This window comes from Symphalangus syndactylus, chromosome 14 (assembly GCF_028878055.3).
Source record: "Symphalangus syndactylus isolate Jambi chromosome 14, NHGRI_mSymSyn1-v2.1_pri, whole genome shotgun sequence".
Taxonomy (NCBI): domain Eukaryota; kingdom Metazoa; phylum Chordata; class Mammalia; order Primates; family Hylobatidae; genus Symphalangus; species Symphalangus syndactylus.
This window is the reverse complement of record NC_072436.2, coordinates 116,781,460-116,794,345: the sequence shown is the minus strand read 5'-3', so window position 1 is coordinate 116,794,345 and position 12,886 is coordinate 116,781,460. Positions and strand designations below refer to the sequence as shown.

General features: G+C 61.6%; 2 protein-coding genes across 24 annotated transcripts in view; one reads left to right on the top strand and one right to left on the bottom strand.

Moving 5' to 3' along the window:
- Positions 1-2,066, top strand: part of TSC2 (TSC complex subunit 2) — a 41,553-nt gene extending 39,487 nt beyond the window's left edge. For 16 of the 18 annotated variants that reach the window (XM_063618396.1, XM_063618385.1, XM_063618398.1 and 13 more), the window contains 5 exons: positions 101-240; positions 1,192-1,270; positions 1,410-1,501; positions 1,589-1,687; positions 1,808-2,066. In XM_063618396.1, the coding sequence (XP_063474466.1) occupies positions 101-240; positions 1,192-1,270; positions 1,410-1,501; positions 1,589-1,687; positions 1,808-1,972 (575 nt within the window). In that variant the 3' untranslated portion in view covers positions 1,973-2,066. Of the gene's footprint in view, positions 1-100; positions 241-1,191; positions 1,271-1,409; positions 1,502-1,588 lie in introns of all 18 variants that reach the window. The other 2 variants (XM_063618394.1, XM_063618384.1) reach the window with 2 other exon arrangements.
- PKD1 (polycystin 1, transient receptor potential channel interacting) overlaps positions 2,063-12,886 on the bottom strand; it is a 49,641-nt gene continuing 38,817 nt past the window's right edge. For 2 of the 6 annotated variants that reach the window (XM_055243165.1, XM_063618381.1), the window contains exons 31-46: positions 11,997-12,113; positions 11,857-11,909; positions 11,448-11,632; positions 11,277-11,370; positions 7,449-7,567; positions 7,168-7,370; positions 6,901-7,095; positions 6,308-6,447; positions 5,828-5,940; positions 5,393-5,534; positions 5,127-5,252; positions 4,795-4,969; positions 4,230-4,520; positions 4,020-4,154; positions 3,626-3,931; positions 2,063-3,535 (exon numbers count right to left, since the gene is read on the bottom strand). In XM_055243165.1, the coding sequence (XP_055099140.1) occupies positions 3,068-3,535; positions 3,626-3,931; positions 4,020-4,154; positions 4,230-4,520; positions 4,795-4,969; positions 5,127-5,252; positions 5,393-5,534; positions 5,828-5,940; positions 6,308-6,447; positions 6,901-7,095; positions 7,168-7,370; positions 7,449-7,567; positions 11,277-11,370; positions 11,448-11,632; positions 11,857-11,909; positions 11,997-12,113 (2,862 nt within the window). In that variant the 3' untranslated portion in view covers positions 2,063-3,067. The other 4 variants (XM_055243166.1, XR_010115829.1, XM_055243170.2 and 1 more) reach the window with 4 other exon arrangements.

Below are 12,886 nucleotides of genomic sequence, written 5' to 3'. Positions count from 1 at the left end.
GCCCCCATAGCTCCTGGAGGAATCAGGAGGTGCCCCAGTGCAAGGCACAGAAGGCCTCAGCACTGGCCCCACAAACCCACCTGGCCCTGCTCACCCTCAGCCGTCTTCCACATCGCCACCCTGATGCCCACCAAGGACGTGGACAAGCACCGCTGTGACAAGAAGCGCCACCTGGGCAATGACTTTGTGTCCATTGTCTACAATGACTCCGGCGAGGACTTTAAGCTTGGCACCATCAAGGTGAGTACGGGGCTGTCAGTGAGGCCGGGCCCCAGGCAGGTGCCCACTGCTGTGTCCTGGGTTGGTGGCGGGTCCTTCTCCCTGAGCTTCGGTCACGAGGAACATGAGAGGCCGCATTGCTCAGGGCCCCGTGGGCATGAGCTTCAACCCGAGTCTGAGTTTCATCATTTGTGCCATGGAGCCTGTGGCCCCTGCTGCTGAGTTTTTCTCAGGAGTAACTGGCAAGTGCAGACTGGGCGTGCTGGGTGGGCAGTGTAGTTGGTGCTTCCTGCCTGGCACGGCCCTTGGGCCCCCACAATCTCCCCAGTGGCAGCTGTCAGGCTGCTCGCTTGGTTATTGCCATGCATCACTAGGCAGCAACCAGTGTCACCCTCTTCCTGGAGGTGGGCTGGGTCGGCCAGTGTCACACAGTGTGGTTCGGGTGAGCCCCAGCATGGTGGGGAGAGCTGGCATGGCCCAGGCAGGGCAGGTGGGCTGGAGGCCTCACTCTAAGGGCCCCAGGATGCTGAGGCAGCCACTGAACCAAAACCCCAGGGCTGCCAGTCAGAGTCCAGGAGGGGCAGGAGTATAGGGGAGGTGGGCTCTGCCAGATGCCAGGACGACCAGTTGGGGGCCACCTGGGAGGCTGAGGTGGTGCTGAGATGGGGTGCACGGCACACTTCATGGCTGGGCGGACAGATTTGGATGTGTGGCTGCAGACACCCTGGGGGCCCCAGTGAGTGGAGGTGCCCTGGCTGTGGCTGCAGCATATGTGGGTGCTGGGCCCAGATGTGCAGGGGGCTTGGCCTGGGGGAGGCCAGACAAACACAGCCGCGCTGCCGGAGGGGAAAGTTCGGGAGCAGATGCCGCCCATGGAGCTGACAGGCGTCTAGCAGTGCAACCAGGCAGTGGCCGAGCGTAGCCTTCAGCACATGCTGTGTGCGGGGACGACCCCTTCTCTTGTCTGGGCAGGGCCAGTTCAACTTTGTCCACGTGATCGTCACTCCGCTGGACTACGAGTGCAACCTGGTGTCCCTGCAGTGCAGGAAAGGTAGGGCCAGGTGGGGCCTGGCAGCGTGGAAAGGTAGGGCCGGGTGGGGCCCTGCAGTGCAGGAAAGGTAGGGCTGGGTGGAGCCCGGCAGCGTGGCGCCAAGGGCCCTGGGTCTGGCGTGACCACCAAGTTTCCCCAGACATGGAGGGCCTCGTGGACACCAGCGTGGCGAAGATCGTGTCTGACCGCAACCTGCCCTTTGTGGCCCGCCAGATGGCCCTGCACGCAAATGTGAGTGGGGGTGGGTCCAGGCATGAGCTGGTGGGACAGGCCAAGGTGCCACCTGATAGTGAGTTCACCCCCTGCCTACGTCCCCAGATGGCCTCACAGGTACACCATAGCCGCTCTAACCCCACCGACATCTACCCCTCCAAGTGGATTGCCCGGCTCCGCCACATTAAGAGGCTCCGCCAGCGGGTAGGGAAGATGGGGCTCCCTCAGCGGGGTGTGCTGGCTGCCCAGGCTGTGGGGCGGGTGTGTAGGCAGAGCAGTTGCCACGCCTCCCAGACTTGCTGCCCAAGCTGCCTCTACCTTCAGATCTGCGAGGAAGCCGCCTACTCCAACCCCAGCCTGCCTCTGGTGCACCCCCCGTCCCATACCAAAGCCCCTGCACAGACTCCAGCCGAGCCCACACCTGGCTATGAGATGGGCCAGCGGAAGCGCCTCATCTCCTCCGTGGAGGACTTCACCGAGTTTGTGTGAGGCCAGGGCCCTCCCTGCTGCGCTGGCCTTGGACGGTATTGCGTGTCAGTGAAATAAAGTCCTGGCCCCAGTGCACAGACAGGCACAGACTGCAGTCAGACAGCTCTTTTATTGACTTTGTCTGCTTGGTGCGGGGGTGGGGGGGGGGTGTCGAGGCTCTAGCAGCGGCCGTGCCCACAGAAGTGGTACACAGAAGCAGGCGCAGCCAGCTCCGAGGGCCTTGGGGCTGCCTGGGCCACACACAAACACACACGCACACACGTTCACCTTCCTCCACCCTGGGAGCCAGCCCCCAGGAGGAGTCTTTTCCTCTAACCACCCTGGGGTCGTCTGACATGCCTAGTTCTGCTCCTCGCCCAGACCCGATGCCAGCAGGCCTGGGCGCTGCTCTCTTGCTACCTGGCCTGGGGCAAGGGAGGATGACAAGGCCTCTGGGGTGATGAGAGTGCCTGGCAGACAGACAGCTGTGCCCCCAGCACCGGCCCAAGGCCATGCTCGCATCCAAGCAGCAGCCAGGCTGCCGTAACCCCGCCACACCTACCAAGCGCAGACAGGTGTTGGGGGAGGCCAGCTCTGGGCGCAGGCCCCTCAGCCCTAGTGAAAATAGTGACATACAAAAATATATACATTTTAACACCATATAAATTACTGACACAAGACACACAGTGAGACAGTGCAGGGAGTACGGTAGGAACGGGAGAGGTAATAACTTAGGGGCAGGGTGGCGGCGGTGCAGGCTAACCCTCCCTGAAGCCAGCAGCCTTAGCAATGGGGGACATCTGCCCAGGGGGTGGGGCTGGGCACAGCCCGCTGTACCTGAGGACTTGGGGAAATAAATTAGCATCTCAGAGGCTGGAAACCATCCAATACTGCTGTGTCCTCCCCAAGGGAGCCGGGGAGGGGACCCTGGGTCCTGGTTGGCCACACAGCCTCTTTAAAGTGCTGAAGCCCACAGGCAGACAAGACGCCCCTGCCTGCTCTCTGGGGAACCTGCGTGCAGCCATTCTGCCTGGCCAGAGGCCTTGAAGGTGGCAGAAGGTAATACTGAGCGGTGTCCACTCTGACTCCACAGCCCACCCCCGCCAGGGAGGGGGCCTAAGTGCTGCTGGGGTGGACCTTGTTCTTGGCCCGCAGGGGTGTCCTGCTGGGGCCAGTAGCCAGGTCCACACCCCGACTGGCCCGAGCAAGGCGGCTGGGCAGGGCTGGCCGCAGGCCCAGGGACGGGCCACGGGAAGGTCCAGCGGGGGCCCGGCTGCTCCTGCGGCCTTGCAGGCTGTGCAGCTGCTGCTCCAGCTGGTAGACGTCCTCTGTGGCCTGGTTGAGTCGGTCAAACTGGGTGAGCAGGGCCTCGAACACGGCGTGGAGGCGCGAGGGCTCGGGCTCACTCCTTGTCCCCAGCCGGCCCAGGCTCACGCTCAGCCCATCCAGCTGGCTGGAGGAGGTGGAGGGGTGTGAGGCATCGGAGCCAGCGCTGGGTGGGGGCACATCCGGGGATACCTTGGAGCCCCTGGAGGAGCGAGAGGGCAGCGGCTCCATCCCTTCAAAGCGGACTTTGTGGCGGAACTGGGGGCGGCACAGGGGCTCAGTCAGTCCGGCTGCACCCTGGGCAGAGCCCAGGGCGTGTCCCTCTCCCCCCCACTGGGCCGTACCCACCTCCTTGACCTTGCTGAGGCCCATCCAGAGGCGCAGCCTGCGCAGGAACAACTCCACCATCTCGTAGTCCTGGGGCTCCCAGGCCGGCCGGTACAGCTCTCCACGCAGGGCGTGGTAGCGCCAGCGGAGAATAACAGCCCCCAGCCGCAGGGCGCCCCACAGCCGCAGCGCCCAGAGCCCCACACACAGCAGGGGTGACAGGTCCCAGGACTCGGCAGGACACAGGGGAGAGAGCCCGGACAGAGGGCACAGCACCAACAGCGCCTGGGCCACGCTCCAGAGGGAGTCCACACAGGAGGACACGAGCTGCGGGGAAGGTGGCACCAGTGAGGACGTGCAGCTGAGCTGAGCTGAGCTGAGCTAAGACGCCCTCCCCGGCCGCGCAGTCACCTACCAGGACGGCCAGCTGGGCGTAGGCTACCCCGAGCACCACCAGGCCCAAGGTGACCCCCAGGAGCTCTGGCAGAGCTCGGCATAATGTCTTGCCAAAGACGGACCACTGGCGCACGAAGCGTAGCTGCTGGGCAGCCTGAGGACGAGAAATCTGTCCGCATGCAGCCCCGGGGTCTTCGCCCAGCCCCGCGCCCACCGGCCCAGCCCTCACCTTGACCAAAAGCAGGAAGAGCAGCGAGGCCGCCAGGCCACGGGCTGCGGAGCTCAGCTGCGCCACCTGGTCGAAGCTAGTGAACCGGCGCGGGCGGCCGCGCACGAAGCGGGTCCACTGGCGGTCGGCTGCACCCAGCTGGGCGAGGCGTACCAGTGCCGTGGCCGCCGTCAGTGCCACCAGCAGCCACCGCGCCCAGGCTTTGGGCCGCAGCACGCGCCAGCGCCCTTCTCTGTGCCAAGTACGGGCCTCGGCCACGGCGAAGTGCAGCGCGAACAGCAGCAGGCACACCTGTGGGGGTCGGGGTCAGGAGGGCGGGCTGGGCGCTGCGAAGGCGGGGCCCTGCGGGGGGTGGGACGCTGCGAGGGGGGTGGGGCACTGCGAGGGGGTGGAGCACTGCGAGGGGGGTGGGACGCTGCGAGGGGGTGGGGCCCTGAGAGGGGGTGGGGCGCTGCGAGGGGGTGGGACGCTGCGAGGGGGTGGGGCCCTGCGAGGGGGGTGGGACGCTGCCGGTGGGAGAAGCGGGGTCTGGCCGGGGACGGGGTCTGGCCGGGGACGAGCGTACCGAGGTGAGTAGAGGCAGTGAGAGGCCCGCGCTGAGGCGGCGCATTGCAAAGGGGCGGACGCTGAGGGCGGCCAGGGCACGGCCGGCTGCCGGGAACTCGAGGCGCAGCGTGACGGCGGCGTGCAGCCCCACGGCCGGGCTGTAGCGAGTGAGCTCCACAAACACAGCGCGGCTCCTGCGCAGAGGGTGCGGGTCAGTGGGAGTAGGTGGCAGTGCAGGCGTGGCTGAGGGGCTGTGGAAGCCGCCTAGGCCAGCGGAGGCCGGAGGAGGGTGGGTGGGCTCTTGGCTGGTAACTGCAGCCACCCCGGAGAAGGCAGGGGGGGAGCTCCCACCTGTTGTCCAGCCAGTTGTGCAGCTGCAGGAAGCGCAGCCGGTCGCGGCTCTCCTCCAGGCTCAGGCCCAGCTCCTGCACGTAGCCCCCGCTGTCATACACGGCACAGGAGCCCCAGGACCACGCCCTGCCGGAGAGGGGTGGCGTTGGTGCTGCACCCCAGCCCTCCCCGCACCCCGGAGCCAGGCTAGTCAGGAGGTCGGGGCACTCCTGGAGAACTACTCCCTTGCCCTTGGCACAGACGCCTGGGGCCCTCGCTCTGCTCACCCCAGCAGATCTGGCGCAGAATAGGCCCATGTCCCCGAGCCATTGTGAGGACTCTCCCAGCCAACGTCGTAATCGCTGGTGCTGAAGCCTCCCGCGGCGGAGCACGTGTGGACCCTGGGGCCGGGAGGGTCTGGGCACAGTGCTGAAACAGAGCCCCAGGCCGGGGCCAGGGCGTCATCAAAACCCAATGGGAGTGTTTCCTGCTGGCCAGCTCGCCTGAGCGCTGGTTCGGCGCCACCCCAGGGAACCCTCCCAGCAGCCATCAATTAGACGACGTTACCGTTACCATCTCTCATATACAAAGAAGGAAACTGTGGTGTTAAGAGGGCAAAGGTCACACAGCTAGGGAGCAGGGCTGATGCCAGAGCTCCGCTGAAGGCTGCTCTCCGAACAAGAGGAACGATTTAAGTCTCGGGGCACGCCCTGCCAGCTCACCTTCCTGCAGCCGCACCTGCCGCAGCCGTGGGGGCCCCAGCTCTGGGCTGGACTGGTTCCCGTGGACGTAGGGCAGCAGCACATGGGCCATCCATGGCCAGAACTCCTCAGACCTGCCACAGCATCAGACACAGTCACACGCTCCAGCGCCTACTGCCCCACGTCCGCCTGGAGTGAGCGGCCGCCAGAGACCCAGGGAACATGGCTCCCACTGCCCTGCTGGCCACGGCTAGACCTGGGCTTCTCAGCCTTATCCTGGGGACATTCTGGGGCAGACAGTTGTCTGTCATGGGCCCGTCCTGTGCACTGCAAGACGTGGAGCTGTGCTGCTCGCCTCTGCCCACTGATGCCAGCAACACCTGCCTCCAGTTCTGGCAGCCACAAAGGTATCTACACATTTCCACATGTCCCCTAGGGTCTGGCTGGACTAAAGGCAAAACCAAAGCCCAGAAGACAGACGAGTGCACCGGATGCTCGTACCGCGTGATGGCCAAGAAGGCCCGGCTGTGCAGCTCCTGCTTGATGGCGCTCTGCAGACGGTAGGCATGCCCATGGCATGAGGCATCCCCATAGCTGGCCAGCAGGGTCACCAGCAGAAAAAGCATGTACACCAGGAGGCTCTGGTGGACGAGGGGCCCTGTGGTCAGCCTGGCCCCAGCCCACAGTGACCGCAGGGCTTTGGCAACGGCTGGGGCCCCCATGGCTACGGCAGGTGTGGCTGCAGGAAGGTGAGCTGCCAGGGGGCGCCCCAAGACTCTACCTGGCCAGGGTAATGGCAGCACACACCCTGCCCGGAACCCCACCCGGGGGCAAGACACACAGGCCACTGCAGCGGCACTTAGGGGACTTCAGGGCCAGGCAGGAGTGGGCATTGGAGCTGGGCCCTGGCAGGGACTAGGGCAGCAGGTGGGGGGCGTGGGGTAGGAGGGAGACCAGGCAAAGGCTGCAGAGCATTGAACCCCTAAGGGCCTTCTAAGGTGAGGAAAGGGGGACGGGAGTGTCCTGCGTGCAGGGGTGGGAGGTGGGAGACAAGAGACGGAGGTGGCAGGGGCACAGGCCGCACCCGGGCTCACCCGCAGCATGCCATGTAGCCTCTTGACCTTGCGGGCTTCCTCCTTGGCCAGGAAGAGTGCAAAGCCGTGGGGGGGCCGTACGCGGGGCACACGTGCGCTCACGGGCGTCACAGCCGGGCTCTCCACCAGGGTGTCATCTTCATCAGGGTGCAACCGCTTGGCCACCAGTGAGAAGTACAGGGCTTCCAGCAAGACCTGGGGAAGGGGTGGCTTCAGAGGGGTCCCCCGTGATGGAGGTCTGCAGCCTACCCGTGGCAGCCCCCTCACCTTCAGCGGCTCCCAGCCGAGGAATGAGGCCAGGAAGCTGGCGCTGCTGGACAGGAGCCACGCAACACTCACGCCCGGGGGGAAGCCGGCACCCACCCACCCTGAGACAGCCACAGCCACAGCCACCAGGAGCAGGCTGAGCCCGTGGGCCAGGGAGGCACACCAGGCCGGCAGCAGGCGCTTCCGCAGACCCTCCACCAGTCCTGGGGAAGCAGAGACAGACCTGTGAGAGGCAGCTCACAGGGAGGGGCTGGGGGCATCCCGGGGCTACACGAGCGCACCTGTCCTGGAAAGCCTCGCTGCCTGGGGCCGTTCCCAGGTCAGGCCCGGGCTGGGTGGCCCCAGCTCCCCCAACCTCTGCAGCGCCAGCGTCTCTGTCTTCTCCCCAGGAGTGCTGGACCTGAGGGACGTGGTAGGCTGTGAATTCATCCCGGCCTCCAGGAGGCAGTGGCAGCCAAGCCCATATTAATCTGGGTGGGCAGTTTCTTGAGCCTCTCGGGTCATAGGGTCCCCCCCAACAAAGAGCCGGAAGACCCTACTGCAAACGAGAGTGGGAGTGGTGCTGGGAGCCAGGGAACCAAGAGCTACTCCAGGCACTGAAGTCAGGTGTCCGCCTGCGTTCCTCTCCTGCTCACTTTCTGCTGATAAACCCGTCGCCCACAGCCTGACCAGCCGCCCCTACAGCGGTGCACAGTCTCTCAGGGTGCAACTAACCTCCCTCAACGCTGCAAACTGTGATTGGGTCTCAACCATCCAACAAGCATGTCCACAATCTAGAGAGGCCAGTGTGTCTGTCCCATGCAGTTTTACGGCCTAAAGTTAACTTTTGGACAAGGAAACATAGAAATGGCTTTCAAATCCCAACAGTGTGCAGGGCTCCCTGAGGCCAGAGATCTGCTTGTGTCTCCAGGAGCCAATGGCCATCGAGGCCGTGCCACTGCATCAGGGCACCATGCTGATGTGCACAGTCCCAGAGCTGCTACAGAAGAGGCACGGAGGCAGCGAAGACGCGTGAGGGGGAGGATGACACCAACTGCGACACGCCGAGTCCCGGGCTCTCGGGGCGTTCTCCCGTACCTGCGCCCTCGTCAGCCCATCACCGAAAGAACGGCCTGACCCGGGGCCACACTGCACTGAATGCTTCCTGTTTTGCTGTCTCTCGGAGGATAAAAGACACTCTTGGCTGGGTGCCGTGGCTCAAGCCTGTAATCCCAGCACTTCAGGAGGCTGAGGCAGGAGGATCACTTGAGCTCAGGAGTTGGAGACAGTGAGACCCTGTCTTTACAAAAAATTAAAAAATGACCCAGCCTCAACTTGGTCCGGGCGGTGGCTCACGCCTGTAATCCCAGCATTTTGGGAGGCCAAGGCGGGTGGATCACGAGGTCAGGAGTTCAAGACCAGCCTGGCTAAGATGGTGAAACCTCATCTCTGCTAAAAACACACACTAAAGATTAGCCGGCTGTGGTGGCGGGCGCCTGTAATCTTAACTACCTGGGAGGCTGAGGCAGAGAACTGCTTGAACCTGAGAGGCAGAGTTTGCAGTGAGCCGAGATCGTGCCACTGCACTCCAGTCTGGGCAACAGAGTGAGACTCCATCTCAAAAAAAATAAATAAAAATAAAGAATAACCCAGCCTCAACTATTCCTTTATAGCAACACAAATGACTCAGGGTCTGATTTAGGGAGCGGGCTCTCGCTGGCACAGACGGAGAATGGCCAACAGGGAGGCATGGAGTGGCAGGGAATGCCAGGGCAGAGGTGCCGCCAGGACGGAGCGTGCAGGCTCAGACGCAGGGAAGGCCATGCTCTGTTGGGAAAGGAGCCACGGGATGTGCTGGTGGCTGGAGTGAGGAAGGATGCAGAGGGGTCCAGGACAAACCCAAGCCTCCGACCTGGTCAGCCCGAAGCACTGTCTGAGCAAGGGACGGCCAAGGGTTGAGGAAGCCGGGAGGGCGAGGGCCACGTGCTCTGTGTGGCTGCGGAGTCTGAGCTGCCGCCAGAAATCCCTGCGGAAGCACTGAATCTGGATTTCACAGAGCTTTGGGCGGGAGATACCTGGGCTGGTCAGCGTGTAGTGACTACCCCCAGATCTGCTCATACTCTGTATTTTTAAAACCGACTGGCAATTTATTCATAAAGATGCCCTCATGTCATGGTTATCTGCCTTTTGTAAATCAGGAAGTTTTCCTTTTTGTTTGAGTCCAAGGGAATTTCATACTTCTTTAGCTCCTGGTTGCTTAACAATGAGAAGCACTCAAAGGAATAACACAGAAATCAAACTAGATGTGGATGGAAAACCAGCAGTCTTGCACCACTTAGTGCTAGGGATATGTTGTGAGAAATGCATCATTAGGTAATTCTGTCGCTGTGCAAATGTCACAGGGTGTAGTTACCCAAACCCAGACACCGCAGCCTCTGTGCATGCAGGCCCTGTGGTGTGGCCTGTGGCTCCGGGGCGCTGCATCTGCACCGCATGCCACTGCACTGAATCCTGCAGGCAGCTGCAGCGCAACGGCAGGGCCGTGTGCACCTCAGCGCACTTGAGCATAGGCGGGCATGGCAGAGCCCGGGGTCACACGCATAGGAACACGCCGTGGGAGCGCTCTGCCGCCAGCTGCCATGTGCGTGACTACATACAAGGTAACTCCATATGACCCTTTGTTGATAAGTTACAAAACAACCAAGAGATTGAGGAATTTTTTTTTTTTGAGACGGAGTTTCGCTCTTGTTGCCCAGGCTGGAGTGCAGTGGCACAATCTCAGCTCACTGCAACCTCCACCTCCCGGGTTCAATCCATTCTCCTGCCTCAGCCTCCCGAGTAGCTGGGATTATAGGCGCCCGCCACCACGCTCGGCTAATATTTTGTATTTTTAGTAGAGATGGGGATTTGCCATGTTGGCCATGCTGGTCTCAAACTCCTGACCTCAGGTGATCCGCCCACCTTGGCCTCCCAAAGTGCTGGGATGACAGGTGTGAGCCACTGTGCCTGGCTAATTTTGTATTTTTAGTAAAGATAGGGTTTCCCCACGTTGGTCAGGCTGGTCTTGAACTCCCAACCTCAGGTGATCTGCCTGCCTCAGCCTCTCAAAGTGCTGGAATTACAGGCGTGAGCCACCACGCCCGGCCTTTATTTTTCTGAGACACAGTCACACTCTGTCGCCCAGGCTGGAGTGCAGTGGTGCAATCTCGGCTCACTACAACCTTCACCTCCCAGGTTCGATCGATTCTCCTGCCTCAGTCTCCCGAGTAACTGGGACTACAGGCGCCTGCCACCATGCCTGGCTAATTTTTTGTATTTTTAGTAGAGACAGGGTTTCGCCATATTGGCCAGGCTGGTCTCGAACTGCTGACCTCAGGTGATCTGCCCACCTCGGCCTCCCAAAGTGCTGGGATTACAGGCATGAGCCACCGCACCCAACCAAGAAATTCTTTAAAATACAAATAATCAAAAATGGTCTCAAAAAAAAAAAATGGGGTATTTTTCCTTTTTTTTTTTTTTGAGAAGGAGTCTCGTCTGTAGCCCAGTCTGGAGTGCAGTGGTGTGATCTCAGCTCACTGTAACCTCTGCTTCCCGGGTTCAAGCAATTCCCCTGCCTCAGCCTCCCAAGTAGCTGGGACCACAGGTGCCCGCCACCACACCCGGCTAATTTTTTTGTATTTTTAGTAGAGACGGGGTTTCACCGTGTTAGCCAGGATGGTCTCGATCTCATGACCTCGTGATCTGCCTGTCTCTGCCTCTCAGAGTGCTGGGATTACAGGCGTGAGCGACCGTGCCCGGCCAAAAATGGGGTATTTAAAAACCCGCCCATAATTTCTCACTGCTCTGAGACCAAGATGAAAACGTGGCCCCGGCCAGCCTCACACAGGAGCCTTTCTGCTCCTCCAGAGCCCCATGCGCCTGCTCCCTCCCTAGAGGGAAGGTTCTGGGGCCCTAGGGACCCCATGAGGCTCTTTCCACAGACAATGGAGGCTCAGAGAAGGGAAGTGGTGCAGCCACAGCCCCGCCCTGGCACCCCACCCCACCCCACTCCAGACAGGGACCACGGCTGTCTGGCCCGAGTCCCAGCCCCTCCTCCAGCATCCCCCCTCCCTCGAGAGCCGGACACTCACAGGCTGGTGAGCAGGTCCGTTTCCATGTGGGTGTCCTGGGTAGGGGCCGGGCTGCTGACCCCTTCGGCAAGGACCTGCTGGATCAGGTCTTCATCTAGAGGTACAGGAGGCATAGGGTGGGCCCAGCTGCGCGGGTGAGCTTCAGAGCCCCCTCCTCTCACCCCAGCTCACCTGATGCTGAGAAGGATTTGGCAGGCGAGTAGGGGCTGGCCAGAGAGAAGCTGTCCTCCTCTGGGCCCAGCCCGTGGCCCGCCTGGCCCCGTGCCAGCTGCCGCAGATTGCTACCCACAATGGACGGGTCACTAAGCAGGTCCGGCCAACTGAGCGTTCCCTCGCTGGAGGGCCAGCACACCAAGCTGCAGGTGGTGCGGGTCAGCAAGGTACCAGGGGATGTGTCACACACGCACCCCACCCCCGTCCAGTCACGCACGGGCACGCTGGGCTTCCGAGCAAACCTGCTCCTAGGTGGTGTGACCACATGGAGCCACACACACCCAGCAAGGACACACAGCCCTCACACCCCCGGCACTCCAGACACAGTGATCTGCACCAGGGCTCGAGGTTTCTCTAGGGAACCCACCTCTTAGAATCATCCAGAAATAAATCGCTCTTCATCTGTCCAACAAAAGCCTGCTAAGAGGTGCACAGCGTCTTGAGTCCAAGCTGCCCCAAGGCAGCAGGACCCCCAACCCAGCCCAGGACCCCCAGTAGAGCCCTCACCTCAGCATGGAGGCCTGAGAATGTGAGGAAGGAGCTGTCCAGCACGGATGAGTCCAGGCAGCTGTCGATGTCCAGCACCTGCTGCCCGGCGGGCGTGGGGCTCGGGTTCCCGGCCACCTGCAGGATGAGGGTGGCAGCTCAGACCTGCCCAGGACAGGGATGAGAAGCCACCTCCTCAGCAGACAGGGCAGAGCCCGGTGCCATCCGACAGAATGTTCTAGAATGGTGGATATATGGGACATCTGCACTGTCCGTGATGGCAGCCCCTCACAGTGTGTGCCACTGAGCACTTGACAGGAGACTGGTGTAGCTAAGGGACAGAGTTTTAAATTTCATTATTTTTTTTTAGACGGAGTCTTGCTCTGTCACCCAGGCTGGAGTGCACTGGCGCAATCTCAGCTCACTGCAACCTCCACCTCCCGCGTTCAGCCGATTGTCCTGCCTCAGCCTCCTGAGTAGCTGGGATTACAGGTGCCTGCCACGATGCCCAGCTTATTTTTTCTATTTTTAGTAGATTCAGGGTTTCACTGTGTTGGCCAGGCTGGTCTTGGAACTCCTGACCTCAAGTGATCTGCCCGCCTCGGCCTCCCGAAGTGCTGGGATTACAGGTGTGAGCCACCGCGCCCGGCCATTATTTCCTTTTTTTTAACTTAAATATGAGCAGCCACATGTGGCCTCTGGTTCCTGCCACGGACTCAGGAGCAACCCCTCCTGGTCGCGGCACATGCGCCTTCTCTGTGTGCTGCTGGGGTTGGTTTGCATGTAACCTGTTGAGGACCCCATGTGTGTATTCCTAAGGGGTGCAGCCTACTGTTTCCATATGAATGGCAAGAGTTCCCACCTGCTGTATTCTTGGAAGGTCTGTGAAGGATTACTGTTAATTCCTCCTT